Consider the following 25,375-nt stretch of genomic DNA (forward strand, 5'->3'; position numbering starts at 1 on the left):
TGCACCCAAGTTAGATTTTTATAATTTTTTTGAGACAGATAGAGCTTTCTTTTGTTGATATTTAAACACCACAGGGTTTTTAAAAATATTTTTTTTGCTGTATGAGGAAAAAAATACCAAAATTTTTTTTTCTTTGTTTCTGTCATAAAATTATTCAAAGAATTCATCTTACTTCATACATTTAGGCTAAAATTTGTTGGTAAAAATACCCAAATCGATCAATCCCGATGTACTGATTGACTTTCTTATTTCTTGAGGCCCTAAAATGTAAGGCCAGTACAAATACTTCCCAAATTACCACTTTTTGGAAAGTAGATAGTTTGAGGTATTTAGTAAGTGGCATGGGGAGTTTATTTAAGTTGTAATTTTTGTTTAAATTTTTGGAAAATGGAGAATTTAAATAAAATCTTTCTTTTCACATTTTTTTTACATAGTGTCACCAGAATAGTACAGCGTCATCAAATGACTGGTGTGACAGTAAGCAGAAATACTAACTGGTGACAGCATGTATGTTTTTTTTCTTTTTTTTACAACTTTTTTTTTTTTACATACTGTGACCAGAGCAGTGCAGTGTCACCATAGGGACACTGTACTTTTCTTTTTACACTATGATTTCTTGTAACACGGATGATCATTGTTATAAGTAATCATTTTTATGAATGGCATACATTCGTTAACAGCCATTCATTAAGTAATATTGCAATTAGCTGTGATTGGCCACACCTATCAGATGGTACAGGTGGACTGTGATTAGCCCTGTCTGTACCAGGTGATCACTGTGATCAATCACAGAGATAATTACAATAATACATAATGAATGGCTATGAATGAAAGCCATTCATTGTGTACAACTGTCATGTAATTGCTGTGATTGGTCTCAGCAATCACATAATGCCAGGACTGGCCCGGTACAATCATCTGTCATCCACTACGTCCAGTGGACACAGTGGGTGGCAGTTCGCTCTGCAGCACAGCCACTAGGACTCAAGAGGTGCGTGACTGGGAGAACATCATATGATGTCCACCCAACATGGGAGAGCTCCCTCTCGGCAGTCATTTTACAATAGGCAGCACAGGAAGCAGTTAATATAATATAATGCACTGTTAGTCTATGGAAATATTAATAGTCCATTTGCTTGGAGACGGGAGGGGGAAGGAGGAGGCGGGAGCAGAGAGGTGTTTTGATATCCTAGGCTGTGGGGATGCATGTTTCTATTGAGGTACAAAGTGTGGGGAGACACAGTTCTAGACCCTGAATTCAAGGGTGTCATCATAGGACACTGCAAAAGAAAGGAGCCACCCTGCAACAGGAAACATGGGGCAGCAGTTGTGACACTAGCTTAAGCAGGAAAATGGAAATGGATTAAAAGGTGATAAAGCTTCTGAAAGTGCCTAAAAAACTGAGGGTTTAATATAACTTTAAATGTATTGCTTTCACATTGGGGTTAACATGCTTCCTGTGTGATAGCATTGGGCAGGTGACAGGTACTCTTCATGGTGACATCAGAGGTCTATTAGACCCCTAACATCTCCCCTGTCCCTTTGCTCTAGTGGGTCAAGCACAGGATTGTTCGGATGGGATTTCAACAGCTTTTAGTCCCAAAGTGCTCAGAGCTAAGTGCTTCTGGATTCACAATTAACAGAGGAGATATGGGAAGGGATGTTCACCAATCTCCTCCTGATCTAGATATTGACACTGCTTGTTGTGGTGCTGGACTCCTGGGAGGAGAGAAGAGCCCAGGAACCACGGGGCTGGTTTCATCTGTGATTAACCTCCCTGGCGGTATGATTATTTCAGATTTTTGGTGCTGAAAGCGGTACCATTTTTTTCCATGGAAATATGTATTTTTTTTATTGTAGGCCTGTAATTTAGGAATAACTCCCTGAAATCTGTCCGAACAAGAGTCTAGTAAACATTCCAGATGTGATAAAACTTGAAACACAAAATCATAAATTATAATTTAATAAATACTCATAAAAAATAATAATATAATAATAATAATAATAAATTTAATTCAATAATATAATCAAACCAAAAACACTGAAATTTGAAATATAGCGCCAAGTTCGCACATCACTGAGCAAAGTCGCAAAATCGTTTTCAGTGTCTGATGACGAATTTCCCCCACGAATCATTATCACTCAATTCTGCAAGTAGTTCTGATTTACTATCGCTGTTCTCTAGTCGGTCTAAAACTGCTTTTGACTTAAAGGGGCGCTCTTTGGACGCCGTGGACTTTTCTAAGTTTCCAGGCAGAAAGAACAGTCAAAATGCAGGCAGGGCGCAGGACAAAGCAGTAGGGACAAAATGTATGTGAAATGCCTTGATACAGGAATGTTTTGCTATGAAATAATCATTTTAAAAAAAAATTAATTTTTTTTAAATTTTCAAATTTGCCGCCGGTTCCGGCGCCCGTATGTCCCGACGTCACAAGGACCGGAACACGGAAGCCAGATGCCGGCATCGGCCGGAGGAGATGGCCGGGGACGCTGCAGGGGACGCATCGCGGGAGCGAAGGACAAGGTAAGCGCTGTAGGGAATCCCTGTGCAACGCCGCATGGTAAGCCCGAGTGTAGCTCGGGGTTACCGCTTTTGGTACTGAAACTTTACCCCGAGCTACACTCGGGAAAACCGCCAGGGAGCTTAAGTGATCAGGTGCCTCTTCATTAAACTACTTTTACAGTAAAGCCAAAAGCAACTGCACTAAACAGAAAGAAGTTCATGGTTGCTACTGCAAACCCAGAATATACCAGACATGTCCAAAGAACATAAGAGGTTTCATTAGGCCTTTTTCACACTGACAGTCTAATCGGGTCTACCTGTCAGTTTTTCAGGTGGACCTGATTGGACCATACATAGACCTCTATGGACCGGCGGGTGTCAGCGTACAAGTGTCTACTGACACCTGCCAGCATCCAATCCATTCCTGTATGCCAAAAATAGAGAGATGGGGATCCGTTCCCTACACATCTGGTGGAAACGGACCACCCGAGAGGAAAAAGCAGGCTGTGTCTGCTCTGCAGCAGCAGAGCAGACACAGACCTGTCATCTGCTTGCTTAGCGGGGATCAGTGGAGAGATCCTTTGCTGAGCAAATGGATCCACTAGCAGGTCCACCCCATCTGAAAGGGGCCATATAAATATGGTTTGCAAAACAGTTTCATAATATCAATGCTTAATGACAGGTCTCCTGTCAGACTTTTTTTCTTTCTTTGTCCCTCTGGGGAGATTTCCCTTCAATTGCTGTCTCAGAGGCACAACAGGAAGTTAGAGAAAATCTCTTCAAAGTAAGGAGACATTCTCTATAAGACAGTTGGCACTCAAATAATTATCTCTATTGGATAATTTTCCTTTACTCCTGTTCTAGTGTTGACTGTAAAATTGTGGACGTAACGTTCTGTCCTGATGACAAGGGTCATCATGAGAAACAGGGAGGCACAATCTACCCAGCAGTGACACAAATAATAATAAAAACAAAGATAATAAAAACTTGTCTAACACTCTCTCCAAAACTAAAGAAAAATAACAATTTTGACTTTAAATATACCTCACTTAAATGTTACTTGAACTTCTATCATCTTAAGCTTTGGTGGGTGGTAAATCCTAGAGCCAAAGACTAGGCACAGAAAACTTTCCTGTAAGGCACAGATAAAGGCTATAATATTATTGTCTGACCACACTCCTATTTAAATAGCATTTACATTGCCAGAATCACTGTTAAAAATGTCCAATCCTAACATAAGATCTTTCCCAGGTCCACTACGGGAGTTGCATGGTTTAACGCCTCATCCATCCATACATTAATTTATCAATCCACCCCACAGATTTTGATACTGTCTATTACTGATCTGTGGCCATTGGCTAATACTGTGAGGAGCGCTGTGTTCATTGTGCACATCACTTTTAGTACAGACACTGACTGCCAATGTAAGATATACACTTACTCAAGGGGGGCACAGACACTGGCCATCAAGGTATGGAAGCACAGATACTGACCACCAATGTATAGAGGCACAGACATTGACCACCAATGTGAGGGAGGTACAGACCACCAATATATGGAGGCAAAGACTATGACCAACAGGTTATTTTTCTTCCTGTTAATCACCAATGCCAATTAATTTTTTTCTCTCATTGACCACCAACGCTGGCTTTTTTTTCCCACTGATCACTGATACTGGGTATTTGTACTCCCCCTTACCTCCAAACTGTGTAATGTTTCCTACCTCTGACCACTGATGCCAGACATTTTTCCTCCCTCAACCTAAAATATCTATATAAAATATATATATATATATATATATATATATATACACACACAACAGTGACCAGTGGGTAGTTATAACATGATTCGGAATACAAACACCCCTTTTCTGATTCTTTGTAGCCTAAAATATTTGGATGAAAAATGAACAAAAGTCTATATTAAATAGTGAATTGTCCAATAACATTATTGCACTTAGACCTAGTCAAAACCATGGCAGAATGACCATGCAAAAGTCTGCATTCTCAATTATTTCATAGCTAAATATTTGCTTGTACAAGACACTGTTGACTGTTGTTTGAATTGGTTAACACTGGTTCTTGATACAATACATCCTTGAGCGTTTGACGTTTCCTGCCATTTCATTATGGTGGACTTGCTCCCTTTGGTGGAATCAGTAAGTGGAGCTGCTATAGTAGCAAAGTCTGACACAAACCTCTGAGTTTGCTACTATAGCAGCTCCACTTACTGATTAACCCAATATAAGAACCCTCTAAAGAACCCAAGAAGATCTAAGAACCCAACTACATTAAGGGAAAATAGAGACAGAAGTACAACAGAAGATAACCCAAAAAAAGAGGAGAGTTTTTGGTATGGTAGCAAAAGTGAGATATCAGTGGAATAGACCTGGAAAATACCTGATGAGAAGATTGAGGAAAAGGAAATTGAGAAACTATATAGAGAAAATCAGAGATAAAATTGAGAAATGGTTTATTCAACCACTGCTATTGCTAGAACCTTTAACAATATTATAATATAATATTATAGTATTATAGTATAATATTAATATTTAAAAAATGTTATAGTATATGACATAAAATCTATGAATTTAAAAGAATCAGAGGGAGAAAAAAGGGAAAAAAGACAGGCATATTTAAAAGAGGCTGGACTGCCTAGACTAGAAGAAGGAAGATTAGCAGTTTTAGATAAATCAATATTGCAGGAGGAAATCTATATGACGTTAAAGAGTACAACTGCAGGAAGGAGCTCTGGACCTGACGGATATACATTGAGATATTATAGGAAATTTAAAGAACAACTTGTGCCTAAGATGTATATATACATGAATGCATTAGAAGAGGGAATGGAAATGAGAAACGAGTCATTAAAAGCACATATTACAATCATACATAATAGGAAAGATCTGTCCCAATGTGCAAGTTAAAGACCTACAGTATATCGCTTATTGAATATAGATACAAATATATATGCAAAGGTATTAGCAAATAGGATGAAAGAGTTTATGTCAGAGTGGATTCATTTAGATCAAGTTGGGTTTGTCCCAGGGAGGGAAGGTAGGGACAATGGATTAAGATCACTACTCTTTTTGCAAAAAAATACAAAACAGAAATATTTGGCATTAGTCTTGTCGATTGATGCTGAAAAAGCCTTTGATAGGGTAGATTGGGGATTTATGATGGACACATTGGAAGTTTTAGGAATTGAACCTAAAATGATACAATGGATTAAAACGTTATATAGTTTTCCATCAGCAGCGGTTAAGGTTAATGGCATCTTGTCAGAGCCCTTTAAAATGTATAATGGAACTAGACAGGGATGTCCACTTTTTCTCATACTTTTTGTTATATCTCTGGAACCGCTATTAGCGACTGTACGAAGGATTACACATGTAAAGGGAATTTTGATAAGAGTCATGGAACATAAGGTAGCGGCTTATGCAGACTACATGTTATTTTATATAGGAAACCCCAAAGTAACCCTACCCAACCTAATGAAAATGTTAAGATACTATGGAGAACTATCAAATTTGAAAATTGATCCCCCGAAGTCAGAGATATTAAATATTAAATATTAATGTTCTGAAGACAGATAAACACATACTACAGAAACCTTGTCCCTTTGTTTGGAAGGAAAAGTAGTTGAACTATTTGGGTGTAAAGTTAACCACCTCTTTAAAGAACATATATCAGAAAAATTATATTCCATTGATAAATGAGTTAAAAGACGATTTGAAGAAAATAGCTATCGGATCACTCTCTTGGACTGGTCGTATAAATTTGTTAAAAATGGTGATAGACCCAAAGGTCCTCTATAAATTTCATATTCTCCCAAGATATTTACCGGGGTCATTCTTTGAGACAATAAAAAAGATGGTGCTCAAATATATATGGGAAAATATAAGATCAAGAGTTAACTATGAGGTGAATGAATGGGGGTCTAAATGTGCCGGATTTTATCTCTGCTGGTGCTGTACTAAAGCTGTTGGTACACAGCTTCATATTTGGTGGGATTGCGACCTAATACAACCCTTCTGGTGACAGGTCTTTGCTTTATACGACAGAATCTATGGTGTGTCCTTGGCCCCTTCACCGGAAATTGCTCTCCTCTCTATATTACCGGGCTCACTGGCTGCGCAGAAGACAAATTTTTTGCGTTTCTTTCTATCCGCAACCCGCCAATTGATACCTCTCTTTTGGAAAACAGCCACTCCCCTGCCTCTTCCGATGTGGGTTACTGTGCTTAAAGATACCATGCGTATGGAGGAAATGCTTGCATTTTCCAATGATACCTATGATACACACAAGTTACTGTGGTCACTCTGGCTCCATTTCTCCTCCCCTTTGACGCTCCGAAATTTGTGTTCCCCAATTGTGCCATAAAGGAGTTGTGCCTTGCTCCCCTGATTCTTTTTCATTCTGGCATATTCAATGGTGTGGCTCCGCGGTCCGTACTAGGGTGCGGGCGGTGGGGTCACTCCGACGGGATACTGGTGGAGGGCCACCTTGACTCTGCTTGCTGCCATGTCCGTTTACTGACCCTCTCTCTTCTTCTCCTTCACTATCTTTACAACTGGTGTTTTTTTTTCTTTCTCTTCTCTTTAGACTCTTTTCCCTATTTTTTTCTTTCTTCTCTGTTTGGGTGTATACTCTTTTTTATACAGAGTTATCTCATTTTTGTTGCATACATCTTGCCTGGGGATGCTCCCCTTGTATCAATGTTTTTTCCTATCTCTGTGCTTTATGTTATCGATCCCTCCATCCTGCTGTTATTTGGATTCATTTTCATTCATCTACATGGATCATAGTCACACCTGTGATGTTTTTCTGCCCACTTACTTGTCTATGTTATCATTATTTTCCTGCTTTGTACTGTTAAATTTGATACAAAATATAATAAAGACAAATTTGCCTTTATATGTGCTGAATTTTAGGAGATATTATTGTGCGAGGTTCATTTCACAAATAGCAGATTGTATTTATAACTCACAGGGGAAAAGTTGGGTAATGATAGAAAATACACTGAGCGAGTCATCGTTAGATAAGATTATTTGGCTTCCACAACAGTTTAGGAATCTTTCTGGAAATACAAGCACCTTAACACGAAATGTTTTTAAGATGTGGGATAGAATTCATAAACAAAGGGGGTGGCAGTATAATTCACTATTAATTCCATTGGGGGGAACAGAATTCTTCCCCCCAAGGAAAGAGAATATCACAGGTAAATGGATAAAAGATAGAAATGCACATTTAAAGGCTTCAGTGATAAAAGGGAATTGTGTACTTTTATAGAGTTAAAAAATAAGAAGGAAATATTTTCTATGTTAGACGAATGGCGTTATTACCAATTAAGACATTTTGTTATAGCACTCCCACATTTGAACATTTTTTTAGTACAGATACAATGCAAAAACATGTTACTTCTTGCATATATATAAGATACTTACTGGTATATCTGGATTTGTTTCCTCTCCGTGTTTGAAAAAATGGGAAAAGGAATTAGGAACAAAATTAAAGGAACAAGAAAAAAAAATATTTACATTAATACATGGGGCGGTGGATATGAATACAGTAGAAATGAATTACAAATGTAAAGTGAGGTGGTATGTTACACCCAGTGTGGCACACAATGATCAGGGAATTCACCTTTATGTTAAAGGGGTGCAGGAAGAAGGGAGCAATGGCACATATATGGTGGGATTTTCCAAAAATACTGCAATTTTGGCAGGGAATTATACAACAAATACAGGAGATAACGGGGATTAGTGTATTGAAGTATCCCTGGGTTTGCCTAGTTCATAATACCGATCTCACGGTGAAACAACATAAGAACACTATGACATTTCACTTAATAAACACAAAGAAAGGTTTGATCCTGAAATTTTGGCAGCTTCAGGAAACCCCAAAAATAAAAGATTGGATAAGTAGAGTGGAGTTTATATACAGGTTGGAGCAGTGGCGAACTGACAAGTCATGGGGACCCCGGGCAATAGGGGATCATGGGGCCCCTGTGTCCTTGCCCACACTCAAAGCACACCCAAAAAAGCCTGTAAAAGGTACCAGGGGCATTTCATGGGGCCCCCTACTGACCTTAGGCCCTCGGGTAGTGCCCGAGTGCTGAAATGGTCAGTCCGCCCCTGGGTTGGTGGAACTGTATCATATCTGAGAAGATAAAATTGAAAAATGTAAGAATATCTGGGAAAGTTGGACTGTTTTTCAAACATCTATGAGATATTCAGTCCTAGTTGGTGATAGGTAGGGTAGGAGAGTGGAATGAGATAAAAAAAATCTCTGAAATAAAATAGAGGAATAGGAAGAAAGAGGTCCAAAGTAAGAGGTGACCAAAGGGGGGGGGGGGGGGGGGAGAGAGGCCGGAGAGGGAGGGTGGGGTTGGGATCATGAAAATGTTGTTTATGGAAATTGTACGATTCTATTGTGTGGAAAATGTTAGTGTTTATAATATTAAAATCAATAAAAATATAAAATAACATAAATAGATAAATACATAAATGTGCCTGGGCTTTCTATAAATGGAAATCCCAGTCAAGACTAAAAACTAAAACATCATCTAGATATGCTGAAGCAAATGATTTGTTGGGCTTAGAAATGTGGTTCATCATTCTTTGGAATGAGGCCAGGAATCCAAGTAAGCCAAAAAAAAAACAATGTGCTGGTACAGCCTATCTTTCAAAAAAAAGGGAAGGGAACCTGCCAATACCCTTAGATCAAGGGTGGTAATGTACCTAGTGCAACCCAGAATTTCTATTATTACATCCACCTGTGGTATGGGATAAGCTGACTATTCTATCCAGTCCCTTAAGTGGAGATCATCTAGATATCTGATAATGTGGGTTCCTTGAGAATGCGACAGCATAAGAATCAAGGCAAACATCTTGGGGAGGACTTGAGGGCCATGGACAGGCCAAATATAAGAGCCACAAAATTAAACTACTGCTTGTCCACTGCAAATTGCAGGGATCTCTAATGCCGGAGAAGAAATAGAAACATGAAAATACAAATGCTTATTGTCTATTGATGCTAGAAATTTCCCTTGTAGTGATGCAATTACAGACCAAGCTGATTCCATTTTTGAACCCACAAAAGATCCTTTTGGACCCACAAAAGAGACATTGAGGGAGATTTACTAAAGCTGGTACACTCAGAATCTTGTGCAGCTGTGCATGGTAGCCAATCAGCTTCTAACTTCAGCTTGTTCAATTAGGCTTTGGCAATAAAACCTTGAAGCTGATTGGTTTTTATGCAGAAGTGCACAAGATTTTGCATTCTCCAACTGTAGTAAATAAACCCATTGTATCTGCAATAAACAACCTGCCTGCTCGCAGTTTGTGACAATGAAACTTTAGTTCCTCTTTGATGTGGTAATAAAGTCCTATTTTTTTAAATGTATATCTACAGGAAAACCTATAATAAGGCTTACCTGTATGTACAGTAAATATCTCCTAAACTTGCACTGAATAAGAGATATTTACTTTAGTAGCAGCCAGTGATGTCACCGGCACATAGGAACTGTGCAGCACCGCCACCTGTGACTACCGTGCTCATGCGTGGGAGAGACATTGTTGCATTCGAACAGCTGGAGCCTACAAACCCAGAAGAAAGACCAGGTGAAGATGGTGGAGACAGTTCGCCACTGGAGAGCTGTGTTTTAGGGCTCGTTCAGAGATGTCAGTTGTAGATGAGGGGGTACCACCAGTCCTCCTGTAGGGGGCCCAGGCCAGCAGGGGGGCTCAGGCAGCTGGGTGAATCAGATGTAGGCAGGGAGGGTAATCAGAACAGGGAAGGGGTGATTCCTGGAACCGATCCCCTGTATTGGCTGTCTCTGCAGCAGCTGAAAGCTGGCTTTTTCTCTTCTCCCTCCCATTAGCTTTCAGCTGCTGCAGAAAGAGCCATACAGGGGATCGGTTCCAGTAATTGCCCCCCACATCAACCTCCTTGTGCACCATATGTTTACCCCAGCTGCCCTGGCCCACCTGTGTGCCCCCACCCCCACAGTGCTGCTGGCTACTCTCCTTTCCTTCTTCCCACTAGCAGCTACAGGCAATAGGACAATAGGATCCTTCAGGATACAGAGTGGGGGAAGCAGGGGCGGACTGACAACTCATGGGACCCCCGGACAATAGGGGATCATGGGGCCCCTATGTCCTTGCCCAAACTTAAAAAAGCCTATGAAAAAGGTACCAGGGGCATCTCATGGGGCCCCCTACTCACTGACTGATCACTCACTGTGTTCATTCATAACTGAAGTATAGTAAACTGTGTTTTTTGGGGGAGCTGTCAGGTTAACTGTATGGGGCCCCGTGGTTTCTAACAGCATTCCTGACAACATTAGTATCATATGCAGATTTTTTCTGCGCATAAATCTGCAACCTGTATAAAACTCATTCAAGCATGTATGAAAACTGATGTCTTTGCAAGTGAAATCTGCATGTCAGTTTCCATCAGGTTTTCTGCACGTATGTTGTGGACGAGGCCTTATACACATATCAGATTCCTGTGCATAAAAAAATCTGCACGTGTTACTAGTGTTCTGGTGTAAACAGGGCACATAGAGAACAATTGATTTAGCTGTGCCCTTGAAAAAAAATGGGTGCAGAAAAACTGATGTCTCTGCACCATGGTGTGAACGAGCCCTTTTTGTTTTCTATTGAAGTATAACGAATTCGGATTGAAAAGCAGCATTCCTTACTCATCTCAAGCTTCCACTTCCAGAAGCTGACACTTGTCAGTATTATAAATTGTCCACTAGAGGGCAGCAATATGAACAACTAGTAGTGATGAGGGCGGTGATTGATCGATGCCGCATCCGACATCTTACTTTAGGGAAGAGCAATGGGGAAGGCTACAGAAAGCTTGTGTTAACGCACGACATTGGCCATATGGCATAAAAACGCCGTACTTATTTTGTATCCGAATTTTTCCAAATGGAAAGACTCACTGTAATTGCTCCCGTCAGAAAAAGGGAGAACTGAGGGAAGGAATGCCAAGTTTCCTTCGGACGTCCCGGAAGTGACGACACGAAATTCATATTGGATTTGAATTTAATGGCGGTAAGGAGCGCTGCTGCTGGGTGAGTGAATGCTAATGTTCTTGTTATGGGGGAAGGCGATGTATTGGGGGTGCAGCCAGTGTCATGGAAGGTGAGGGGTGCCTAGCCTCATCTACAGGCCGCGCCCTGGGAAGGGCGTGGTGGTGTTGTTCCTACAGCTGGCTGTCAACATACAACTGTCAGCTGTTTGTCCAGGGCCTGCTTGTCTGTGATATCCATGTAGGGCACTGTGAATGCAAATCTGAGCAAGTAGAAACATCTTCACTTTCCTGTATACACCGTCCAGCTGGCTGTATGCTGGACTGCTTTACATTCAGGACTCTTGAAGGATAAGTTCACCTTTCCTAACATGTTGCGCCTATATGCAGGGAGTAACATGTTATGAACGGACCGACCCCCTCACCCCATGATCACCCTTTGTGACAGCTAGCGCGGGATCTTCTCCCCTCGCTAGCTGTCACTATTTTAACCACTTGCCTACCGGGCACTTTTACCCCCTTCCTGTCCATGCCAATTTTCAGCTTTCAGTGCTGAATTTTGACAATTGCGCAGTCATGCAACACTGAACCCATATGACATTTTTATCATTTTTTCACATAAATAGAGCTTTCTTTTGGTGTTATTTAATCACCACTGGGTGTTTAATTTTTTACACTATAAATTAAAAAGACTGAACGTTTTGGAAAAAAAAAGTTTTTCTTTGTTTCTATCATAAAATTTAGCAAACAGGTGATTTTTCTCCTTTACTGATGTGTGTTGATGAGAGGGCACTGATGAGGGATCACAGATGGGCACTGATGGAGCACTGATGGGCGTTGATAAGGGGGCACTGATGAGGGATCATTGATGGGCACTGATGAGGGATCACTGATGGGCGTTGATAAGGGGGCACTGATGAGGGATCACTGATGAGGGATCACTGATGGGCACTGATGAGGGATCACTGATGGGCACTGATGAGGGATCACTGATGAGGGAGCACTGATGGGCGTTGATAAGGGGGCACTGATGGGCGTTGATGAGGGGTCACTGATGGTCACTGATGAGGGAGCACTGATGGGCGCTGATGAGGGAGCACTGATGGGCGCTGATGAGGGGGCACTGATGAGGCGGCACTGGTGGGCACTAATAGACAGCACTGACTGGTGGCACTGACAGGCAGTACTGTAGGGCAATGATGGGCAGCACTGATGGGCACTTTTGGGGCTGCACTTGTTAACCAGGGCACTGATAATCAGTACAGATTTCTGGTTGCTGGTTATCAGCAGTACTTTCCTCACACTGTGGCAGCGTGAGGAAAGTACTACCAATAACCTGTCAAGTGTATTTACATGGTGATCAGCTGTGATTGCACACAGCTGATCATGTGGTAAAAGGCCGCTGTGATTGGCCCTTTACCGAATCATGTGATCAGCTGTGTCCAAAGGACGCAACAATCACAGATGACTCCAGGTGCATGCCGCTGGGGGCGTGTTCTGGAAAGGACATCATACGACACCCTCCCAGAACTGGACAACCGCGCTGTAGCCATCATTTAGCTATAGTGCGGTCAAGAAGAGGTTAACAAAATTGTCCATTTAGGGCTCCACCCGCCTGGCCGCATCAGTTCGACAGCCTTTGCAGCTGTTTGCTTGTAGTTCTCAATGAACTACCACGGAGCTGTTGAGCACTGTGGTAGTTCATTGATTCTTCCTGTAGAGTATATCTGCTTGCCTGTATGAGGTATGAGCGGAGAAATACACTGACAGTCTGCAGGAGTCTGCACCTGCGCTCTGTTGATTGCTGGTGCCTTGCTTTACGGGCTCCAAAAACAAAAAAATTGTAAATTTAGCTGCAAAAAATTAGCATTTTTGGTTAAAAGGTGAACTTATCCTTTAAAAGATAAGCTCCCCTTTGGAACATGTTACTCCTGTATTTAGGATGTAATATGTTCAGTATCCCCCTAACTCCTACTTTCCAATGACAGTGGGCAGGGGTTCCTCTCCCCTACAGCCGCTGTCATATTTTAACCACTTTCTACCCGTTGTATAGCCGATATACGGCTACGGGGTGGTTTTGTAGTTCTGGGAGGACATCGTCCTGTTCGCTCACCCCTTGGGGCATGACCCTGTGATCACTGTGTCTGGTGGATGCAGTGGATCACAGTGCTCAGCACCCGGCCGCTGTATCATTTGATTGGTGTGACCAATAATAGCAATCACATGTAAACAAAACTGTAATAAATGGCAGTCATTTATGCCAGCTTGCTTACTACTGTGATCGATCACAGTTATTACAAAGTACAAGGCCATTGAACCATGTGATAGCTGTAGCCAATCACAGCATCACAATAGAAAGCAAGCTGTCATACATGAAAGCCATTAATGACAGTTCAATCAGTTGCTGTTACATTTACCATTACTGTAACAAACAATCACTGTGTAAAAGAAATAAACAATCACTGAACATCCCCCACTCCCAGAGTATTACTGTGTCACTATGATGACACTGAACTCCTCTGATGACAGTATTTAAAAACAAAATGTAAAAAAAAAAAGTTAAAGAATGAAATAAAAAACATTTTTTTTACATGCTGTCACCAATCAATATCCCTGTTCACAGCCACACCAGTCATATGATGATGCTGTACTGCTCTAGTGACAGTATGTTAAAAAAACAATTGTGGAAAAAAAACTTTTTAATTTCTTTATTTTCCAGAACATGACAAAATATTACAGCTTCTAAAAATTTGCCATGTCTCTTACTAAGTGCCTTGAACTGCCTACTTTCCAAAAAGGCATAATTTGGGGGATATATGTACTGTCCTGCCATAAGACATGAGATAGGTAGTCAGTTAAGCTCGTCATACACATAACGAAAAAAAAAAGAATTGAACAGTTTCCTCCATCCATGATGTTTAGAGTGTCTCCTGCTGCAGCTATTGTATTCTCACAGCTGGCACTTCTGGCTGTCAAAATACCCAAACAGAGTCTGCTGAGTCCATTTGGATGCAGGTGGTGTTTGGCTAACAATTGAAGGATGTCAACAGGGCCTCCCACAGTGTGACACATTATCTATATATGGCCATCTTTAACATACAGGTCACATGATGGCGATAATGTGGTTAATGTGCAGGATAGATGATGGAAGGAAGATGAATATGTTAATATACAGGTAACAAAAAGACAAGGGAAACGGAGAGCACAAATTAATTAATACCCACCACCTTGGATCTGACACTGCTTACCCTTCTTTTGTTAAATCCTTAATTGATAAAAATCCTCCTCCCATTGTGAGTGGAGGGGGGGGGGGGGCTTTCAAATAAAAATACTTGAACTCTGAGCTATTGCCTTTGATCTCCATTGTGTAATAGCAGCACGCTCACATATAGTAAATGGACACTCCAGGAATTCACAGTCACCACTCTGCTGTTTGCTTGTGTGTGTGTTTTTGCGCACGACAATCTGATCGTTGGTACACTGCTTATGTGCAAAATTATTCAAAGAGACAGGCATGAAAATGTTCCTTATACGATACCAGATCATATGATTTTCGTTAGAGATGCACCGATACGTTTTTTTTTCGTCGGTGAATATGTGTACAGATACTTTTGGTCAAATACTCGCCAATACTGATACTTTGCGGTGCAATTTGAGTTAATGGATGCAAATTGCGCCGCAAAAGATTAGCATTTGATTTGAACAGGAATACGATTCCTGTCCAAATCGCATGCAATTTCCCTACTGCTCCTGTGTGAACCCAGGCTTGTCATAGACTGAGTTCACATGGGAGCGGTGCGGGAAAACTCCTTGTAGGTATCCCATGCTGAGTCTCAGTGGTAGGAGAGGAGAGAAAGCAGTGGGGATTTGATATCCCCATCGCTTTCTTTCCTCTCCTTGCAGCGATGACAGTTCGAGCTAGAAGACTTTTGATTGGTCAGCACCGTCCAAGTGAGATGCCGTCTAGCTCGTTCCTGTTCAAATTGCATACTAATCTTTGCTCTGCAATTGCATTCATTAATGCAAATCGCACCGCAAAGTATTGGTTAAGGTATCGGGAGTATTCATGAAAATACTCGGTATCGGTGCATCCCAAAATTTTGTTTAATCAGTGCAAGTTTTTTCTGAAAATACAAATACATTACAATACAAGACATCACTTCTGAATTTTTATTCTGTCCTAGAAGTTTCGGAACTTTAGTAACCTTTTCATTATTGGTATGATATGAGACTAGCATGCAAAAACAAAAATGGAGGATCATTTATCCAATATTCTCACAGTCCTGTGTACAGGGCTTTACAGAGGTCTGTGTATTGAAAAGCCACTGTGTCTTTGTTCCCTTGTTATGCATGTTTTCTGCACTTCAGAGTGTTTATAATACTCCCCCTCCCGTTGCTGTAGTTCATCCTTCCAGCTTATATTTCACTACAGCATCTGTGAGTTGATGGGAGAGACCACAGTGGCTGGCAGGGAGAGCAAATATTTGACTAATCCTACAGTTGAATACTTGCAACATTTTGGAGCAGAGATTAAGAAGCTTTTCAATAAAAGGGCCACTGTAAAGGTAACTATATAAATATTTACAGGTGACCTAATTTATGGTGACTTTTCAGCTGACCTCCCTGCAAATATCTAAATACACAGATGAAATGCATATATGGACCTGTTAGATTTGCCAAGGGATTTGTACACTCACCGGCCACTTTATTAGGTACACCTGGCTAGTACGGGTCGGGCCCCCTTTTTTCCCTTCAGAACTGCCTTAATTCTTTGTGACACGGTGTTGCAAACATTCCTCAGAGATTTTGGTCCATATTGACATGATAGCATCACACAGTTGCTGTAGATTTTTTGGCTGAACATCTATGATGCAAATCTCCTGTTCAATCACATCCCAAAGGTGCTCTATTGGAATGAGATCTGGTGACTGTGGAGGTCATTGGAGTACAGTGAACTCATTGTCAGGTTCAAGAAACCATTTTGAGATGATTTCAGCTTTGTGACATGGTGCATCATCCTGCTGGAAGTATCCATCAGAAGATAGGTACACTGTAGTCATAAACGGGATGGACATGGTCAGCAACAATACTCAGGTAGGCTGTGGTGTTTAAATGATGCTCAGTTGGTACTAAGGGGCCCAAAGCATGCCAAGAAACCATCCTCCACACCATTACACCACCACCACCACCACCAGCAAAGCAGGAAGGATCCATGCTTTCATGTTGTTAAGCCAAATTCTGACCTACCATCTGAATATTGCAGCTGAAATCGACAGGAGGTGTGTTGCTGGCCAGATCACCAGGTGAAAACAGATGAATGTCGCAGCTGAAATCGAGACTCATCAGATCAGGCAATGTTTTTCCAATCTTCCATTTTCCAATTTTAGTGAGCCTGTGCGAATTGTAGCCTCCGTTTCCTGTACTTAGCTGACAGGAGTGGCATCTGGTGTGGTGGTCTGCTGCTGTAGCCCATCTGCTTCAAGGTTTAATGTGTTGTACATTCAGAGATGGTATTCTGCATACGCATGCGTTCGGTAGTCACGGGCCACGTCACAGTGCTCTGAAGGAATGACATGGGTATGCTGTTCCTTTAGAGCGCATGCCAAAAACAGCGAATATCTCCTAAACTCTGCATTGCATACTAGCTCATTATGAAATACTTACCTTAGAATGAAGCCCTGCGGTGGTGTGTTGTCACCGCTGACAGGGCTTCCATCTTCCTCTGGTCTTCCTTCCGGGTGCACAAGCTCCGGCCATCTGACGGGCCAAACTGCGATGACCTCACTCCCGCGCCTGTGCATGGGAGTCACAGGGGCCACGGCACAGTGCTCTGAAGGAATGGCACAGGTATACCGTTCCTTCAAAACATATGCTTTGGCTGCCAAAACCGTCAAATATCTTCCAAACTGTGCATGTTTAGGAGATATAAATTATAAGCTAACCTGTAGGTAAAAATCACAAAGTGGACTTTACTACCACTTTAAAGTACCAAACCAAAACATGTATGCTAAGTAAAGTTGAAGAAAAGTACATATCTATATACTTGTTCCAGTTGAATGACTCCAAGCAAGTGTGTCGGCATGACAGCCAGGCAACTATCATTTTCAGAAGAAGAGATTGGCAGTGGCAGCCTTCACGTTTCTTTTGATAGATTTACTTTCAGTATGTAAAGTAAACCTTTACATGCATAAAGAAGGGGAAACCGCAGAAACAACTTCATCACTGTGTTGTTGCTCCTCCATGGTCCAATTAGCACAATAGGAGTGATTCTTAGAACAAACTATACTACTTAACTGCACCAGGGGTCGGGTTCCTGGATTGGCTGTTTGTCAGATGTGCTTGGATCACAAGACTATCTGTTATTGTATGCTTTAATAAATCGTGATTTTGCTTTCTTTGCCTCACCATTTTTTTATGTAGAGTGATAGTGATCATGAACATTCATGTAATGTATTCCTTTCATTTGTGGTTTCAGAAATGTTGAAATTCAAGTTTGGACCACGCGGGGCAACTGATTCCATATCCTCTGAGCCCATTACTAGCAGGGCTGCGCGACTGAACAACTTTTTTCAGGTGCCAAACTTATTCTTCCACTAAAATGTCTTTAACTACTTTGTCTAAATACTATAAAATAAACTAAACTGTTGTTTCTAGCCATAAAATTGTGCAGCGCACTTCATAAATAACCTTATCGATTTCACTTTAGATTATGCCAGTTGTATGGCTTATGAGAAATGTGAATGAGAAATTAAGCTCACTAAATGTTTGTTCTGCAGTTCAAATGGTGCGACGAGGCGTATTGTAGTGAGATAGCAGGATTAAATGCAGCATTGTTTTCAGAGATTGTATGTTAGAGTGGAAGTTAAGGCCAACTTCATGAGTACATTTTAGTGCAGGGGTGCTCAACCCTTTGAAGAGCGAGGGCTATTTAAGTGATATGGTAACTGGTCATCGGCCATAATGAAATAAAATGAAATGGTTTGGAATTTACATTTTTTTTTAATTTGAATAGCATAATGTACATTTTCCTCCTGAAACCGCTGAATGCCTGTGGGAGGGAGTGGAGGAGAAGTCAGCTTTTAGATATTGCAGGAGGAAAATGGAGAGGATCATTTTCTGTATATGTCGCCCCCACCACTCCTCATGTCCAAGTGTAAAACAGAATGTGACAGAGAGACTGCACGATTCCCCTGGAGCATGAGACAGGGTCGCCATTGCGACCCTGACAATACACAAGTGGTTGGGGGGTGTGGTATAAACCACTTGTCCCCCACACTGCAAATTTAAACGAGCCCTTTCTGTTCCAAGCCCCCCCATAAGGCCTCTTCACACTGATATGCTGGGTTTACCTGCACCATGGCTTTCCTGCGGGTTAGCTGCCATAGACTTATATCTTGCAAGTGTGGTGCACTTTCAGAAAGTGCAGCAAAACTCCTGCATTTAGTTTGAGGTTGAGGGCCACATCAAATGGCTACGATGGCCACAGGTTGAGAACCCCTATTTTAGTGGGAGTTTCAAAAATTATGACGTCAGACAGGTTAAATGAACATCACTCAGCTAAGACTGATGACCTCTGTCTGCCTCTCATTTGTGGATACACTGGTTGGTTCTTGTTTTCTTTCCTCTCCAACTTACAGCATTATGTATCTGCATTATCATTTACAATGGTAGGCAAAATGGCATTATGATAGGACAACACACTGTGCAATAAGAATATAAAGTTTTCAAAAAATATAAAAACAATAGGAGGTAACCTGGGTGTATCCGCGTGTTAACAGTGGAAGAACTAGGAGGCAGGCTTTCCTTGATCCTCTAAAGAGAATAGTTCTGTCTTTGACCTCTCCTCCAGATGTCATCTTATAAGAATATAGAGTTACCCATTTAGCTCTTTGGTCTCCTAATATAGGAAACTATGTATTTGGGAGAGCAAAATGGTGAGAGCAGGTAACTAACACAAAAAAAGGAGAGGGTAATGGATAAAGGAATGGAAGGCAAGGATATCGAGAGCTGGGTAAGAATAGAAGACTTAGTTCAAGTTGGGAGTTCTGCCTGTCCCTAAGCAACTCTTGCCAAGCTCAACTGGAATTCAACCTCCCCCTGAATTTCTTTACCGTCAGCCAAATCGTTACAGGTTATAGAATTGGCTCATATTGTTATAGCCTGTAAATTTGGGAGTCCATCTTGTGTTCTGGTTTATACAATAGATAGTTTGGAGTTGTCTTTAACCACTTGTCCCCAAGTGGATTTACCCCCCTTCCTGACCAGGCCATTTTTTACGTTACGGCGCTGTGTTACTTTAACTGACAATTGCGCGGTCATGCAGTGCTACACCCAAATTAAATTTACTGCTTTTTTTTTCCCCACAAATTGAGCTTTCTTTTGGTGGTATTTGATCGCCTGTGCGGTTTTTATTTTTTGCCAACAATTTTGAGAAAAAAAAACAATATTTTGGACTTTTTGCTATTAAACATGTCCAGTAAAAAATGTAAAAAATCTAATTTCAGCATAAATTTAGGCCAAAATGTATTCTGCTACATGTCTTTTGCTAAAAAAAAAAAATCCCAATACGTGTAAATTTTTTACTAGTAATGGTGGCGATCAGCGACTTATAGCGGGACTGCCACGGGCATTCTTACACTGGGGGGCACTAACTTGATGTCACTGACATCCCCAGTGACACCAGTACAGTGATCAGTGCTAATAAAAAGCATTGACACTGTACCAATGGCACTGGGTAGGCAGGGATTAACTGTGTGCCATTTTACATTCTGTTCAGTGTTTGTGCTTCACTGTAAGCACACTGCTTTGCATGGCTGTGCTGTGCACAGCCATGCAAAGCAGTGTAAAGGAGCTGACAGGGAAGAGAACTGTTTTGTTTACTTATCGGTCTTCCCCCTGTTGTAGATCCTCAGCAATCACTGGCCGGGACCCGGTGATTGACAGCCACAGCCGAGCTCCCCCTACCCGACAATGCAAAATCACGTATATATACGTGATTTTGCGCACAGCTGCCTCCCTGTAGCAGTATTTCTGCTATGGGGCGGAGCTAAAGTGGTTAAATGTGTCTAGCAGTGCCAACTTTTGTGGAAGCTAGAAATCCTATCCTGTTTAGTGTACACATTTTCTTCCATGTCTTGGTTAAGAATGTGGTGTCCTCCAAGACTAGGGAATCACACATATGGCTGCATTTATTAAAGTGGTAGTAAAGTCACTTTGTATATTTTTAGCTACAAGAAAGCTTAAAATAAAGCTTACGTGTAGGTAAAATGAATATCTATTGTGCACGGAGCAACAGCCGGTGACAACACCGGCACATGCGCTATGAAGGAACGGCATACCTGCGCTGTTCCTTCGGAGCTGTGTGCAGCAGCTGAAACTCCCACATGCAGGTGTGACACCATTGGTGCCTTGGCCATTCAAGCAGCCGCAGCCCGCAAACCAGGAAGGATGACCAGGTTAAGATGGAGGACTTCTGCAGCGCACTACTGGTAGGCTTTGTTCTAAGGTAAGCACATTGTATTACCTTGCAGCAGGATTTTCTTTTTTTTTTTTTTTAACAGTTGTGTTTATTGAAGATGTACAGTGGTACAGAGTTACATAAAACCTAATCAAGTGGGCAATATACGACAAGGTAAACAGAATTCACTAATATCCTAAAAACAAAAGAGTCCTACAATAGCATTCTGATAAAATTCTGTGTTCCACCCAAGACCTGACCCGAGCAAGTTAGTCAAACAAGAACTTAGTGTGACCCAAAGGCAGGTGTCCAGCCAAGGAAGGGGGAATCGAGGTGGAGGAGGGGAAGGGTAGGAGCGGGGAGGAGGAGGAAGAAGAAGGGGAAGACAGAGGGCATGGGCGGAGACAGGTACAGGTAGCAATACAGTGTTGTTCGGGTGCTACCAAAATCTTCAAACAAATAACTGGAGACCACTACAACCTATACTGTGAGACCCTGTGCCTCCACCTACCCAGCTCATATTTGATCAAATTTTGCTGGACAGTTGCAGCTTATGTACGTAAGCTTACAGAGAGGAAGAGCACCATTAATTGCTGCCTTCCAACCAGAGACCTTGGGTGAGGTTGGCAACTTCCATCTCAACAAATTTCTTGTCTAGCGTAATAAGTAGAGAAGAAGACAAACAGCTTACTATGCTTAGATGCCTCCACAAGATTAGTAAGTCCCAACAGCGGTATCAGCGGGTCAAAAGGAACAGACAGGTTATCAACTGCATTGATAGTGTTCAATTCCCCAGTCCAAAAGGGATGCAGCCTCAAACATAACCAAAACATATGGTTAAATGTCCCCTCGGCCGTATCACAGCAGGAACATGCTGCCGTTTTCCCAGGATAAATTGCAGCCAGTCGCTGAGGAGTATAGTATACTCTGGATAAATCTCAATTGTATAAAGCGATCTCTGGCAGAGATCATAGTAGGGAGATATTGCAAAAGGCAGTCCTCTCAGTCATCTTCCGTCAGGAATGGGTGGTCCGTGTGCCATTTACTATAGAGTGACTCCATTCTAGGGGTAGTCAGAGGGGATAGCAAGGAGTGGATTGAGAACAAAGCTTTAGGCAGGTCTTCCTCTATCAACAAACTTTCCAAGGGGTCAGTTTGTATAGCTGGGGTAGATGGGAATTGAGCAGCAATAGCATGGCGCAAATGTAGAAACCAGATAAATATCCGGTAAGACAGGCTGTAAGCGTGTTTGAGCTCCTCGAAGGATGGAAAGGCACCCCGAGGCATTATATGTTGCAATATCTTAACGCCATACCGAACCCACACTGCAGGTTCTGGCACCGTGTGCAGATGAGGAAGTGCAGGTTTGCCCCAGAATGGTGTGTAGGAGGAGTAGGTGGTATTTTATGCATATTGAACCCTGGCCTGCCTCCAGATTATGCACACTCCAGAATAATGAAGCAATCGATAATGTGAAGTGCCGATTTAAGAGACAGATCACAGTCCTCCAGGTTATAAAAGAGTGTCATCTGCGTACAAGGAAACCCAGTCTTCCCAGTCACCCATAGAAATACCTTGCAAGGTCTTAGAGGAGTGTATCAGACAGACCAAGGTCTTGATCGCCAGGGCAAAGAGACTTGGCAAAAGGGGACAGCCCTGTCGAGTGCCTCTGTGGAGAGCAAAAGGGGAAGATAGAGCATTATTAGTATGGACTCTCGCATATGGTGAGTTGTAGAGGCACTTGACCCATGAGGTGAAATTAGGGCCAAATGCGAAACGCTGAAGAGCCTCCCACACGTATTTCCATTCGACTGAGTCAAAGTCCTTTTTTCAGCATCAAGGGACAGCACGACACCTGGGCTGTCTCTGGTACTGGCAACAGAGATGTGAGTGAATAGCCTACATATGTTAATGTCAGTGTCTTTACCTGGCATGAAGCCTGTGTGATCATAATGCACTAACGTAGAAATAACTGAACACAGTCTCCCAGCAAGCACTTTAGCGAAGATTTTCACGTCTGCATTCAACAGAGAGATTGGATGGTAAGAGGAGCACTGTGTCGGATCCTTTCCAGGCTTTAAAATCACCACTATCACTGCCTGCAGCATAGAGGGGGGCAAATTTCCTGTCTCATGTAGTGTATTGAGAAGGTGATGAAAACGGGGAGCCAGCTGATCAGTGTAAGTTTATAAAACTCAACTGGGTAGCCATCCGGGCCTGGTGTTTTCCAGACTGGGGAGCACCAATTGCCTGCTGGATCTCTTCCAAACAAATGGGGCCTCCAATTTTTCCCTCTGGGCCAGGGAAAGAGACGGTAGATCAACAAGATCCAGGTACTGGGACAACTTCTGTGAGGTATAGGTAACTTTGGATGAATATAAGGCTGCATAGTGTTCAGCAAAACAGTGGTTAATCGAGACTGGGTCAAAAATTACAGATCCATCCGCAGCTTGAATGAGGGCAACGTTAGTCATAGGAGTCTGTTCCCTAGCCAACCAAGCCGGTAGATGCCCAGAATTGTCCCCTTGTTCACAAATTCGTTGATTCTGATGGAGCAATGCCTTTCTAGTTGCCTCCGTGTGCAAAGCAAGGGCTTCCCTAATGGCCAGCTGCAAGTTATGATGGTTATTGGAGTCTGTGACACATCTGGATTCAGATTCTCACACCTGCCTGTCCACTACCTCCACCTCTACCCTTTTGGCCTACAGGCCTCCTATCAAAGTATGATACTGGGCCCTAAGGGTAGCTTTAAAGGCCTCCCAAGTCACCGGAGGAGCAGCAGTATCAGAATTGGAGGCACAGTATTGCTCCAAGGCCTCCCCTATGGGGGATTCAACCTCTGGATCGGTAATCCAGTAGCTGGAGAGTCTCCATAGCTTGTCAAAGGGAGGTCGTAAATCATCAAACGGAGAAGTGGAGCATGCTCTGATATCCCCCTACGTAAGATTGTAATCTCATGGACCCTTACTAAAAGTGGAGGTGCAACATAGTAAAGGTCAATCATAGACATCGTTCTATGAGAAGCCAAGTGGCAGGTATAGGCCTTAGTCTTAGGATTCCCCCGCCACATGTCTGTGTACTGATAAAGCCCCTTCCCTCTGGCCAGGTCTGACTCTCTGCAGTCTTCAGGATATAATTTAGCTACTCTAGGATCAGGAGTAAGATTGAAGTTGCCCACAAGGAGAATATGGGATGTGGGGTACAAAGTCAAGAGCAGGGCCAGAGCAGCCAACGAACGCACGGAGGCAGGAGGAGGAAGATATAGGCCAACGATCGCCAGTTCAAAACAATCATCTCATGCACCAGAGCATATTTACCCTCGGAATCCAGCCTGAGATGGAGGAGAGTAGGTGGCACAGATTTATGAATAAGGACATTAACCACCTGGGCTTTTGAAGAATAAGTAGCGTAGTAGTGTCCAATCCAAGCTTTCTTTAAACTAAGTACCTTGCGACCCATCAAATGGGTTTCCTGTAAGATGCATATGTGGGGACTATAGGATTTGAGAAATTGGAAGAACAAGGAACGCTTCACAGGGGAGTTGAGGCCCCACACATTACATGAAATACATTTCAGATCAGGAGATGCCATTACATGGGTGTTCTAAAGTTAGTGTACAGCCCCTCAGGCTGAATCCCGAGAAGAAAACACAGAAATGCAAATCAGGAAGCACAATAAACATAGGACTAGCAAGAAATGGAACACTTGAAACAAAGAATGTACCCTTCAGTTTAAGAAATAAAACTACAAACTCTCATAAAACATGACCAAGCCGACTTTGGATCCTGCTAACTTGGTGGCCTTAGCCTCCGAATCGTCTGACAGAGGTCGAGGGTCTGCCTCTTGTCATCCCCCGGCCTCATCTGCACCAGCAGAAAAATTTGGCTTGATATATTGGCAGCCCCACAATACAGCCAGCCAGCCTGTGTAGCTCATGAAATTGTGAATGTGAGGGGGAGTCGGGGGCAGTGATATTGCTGCGATCATCAGGAGCAGGAGAAATTATTTTTGGTTGTTTTTTTGGTGATTGGGTATGGTAGTAGCAAGAAATATACAGCTAAATTAAAAATTTTTGGTCAGTTTTCCTTTGATAATAAAAAAAAAATGCTCTCAACTGATCGCTCCACCAGAGGCTACTCTGCCCCTTTTCTACGGAAATGGAAATTGGCGCTAAACAGATCCTTCTCTTCATCCCAACAGAGGCAGATTATACGTTTTTGCTCTAAAATCATCCATCTGTAAACGGATTCAGGAAACTAAGTTTAAACTCCTTACTGGATGGTACCGTACACCGTTGATACTTCACAAATATTGTCCCACTGTCTCAGACCAGTGTTGGTGATGCCAAGATGGTGGGGGCTATTTATTACA

At 42.2% G+C, this 25,375-nt stretch overlaps 1 protein-coding gene across 4 annotated transcripts in view; it reads left to right on the top strand.

Annotated features, from left to right (window-relative positions):
* The first annotated feature begins 18,024 nt into the window (after positions 1-18,024).
* LOC149455085 (citron Rho-interacting kinase-like) overlaps positions 18,025-25,375 on the top strand; it is a 207,354-nt gene continuing 200,003 nt past the window's right edge. For all 4 annotated transcript variants that reach the window (XM_089686650.1, XM_089686652.1, XM_089686653.1 and 1 more), the window contains exon 1: positions 18,025-18,120. In XM_089686650.1, coding sequence (XP_089542776.1) covers positions 18,025-18,120 — 96 coding nt within the window. The remainder of the gene's footprint in view (positions 18,121-25,375) is intronic.

The sequence above is a fragment of the Staurois parvus genome, unplaced genomic scaffold (assembly GCF_062004578.1).
Source record: "Staurois parvus isolate SC_StPar_1 unplaced genomic scaffold, SC_StPar_1.0 ptg000404l, whole genome shotgun sequence".
NCBI classification, from domain to species: domain Eukaryota; kingdom Metazoa; phylum Chordata; class Amphibia; order Anura; family Ranidae; genus Staurois; species Staurois parvus.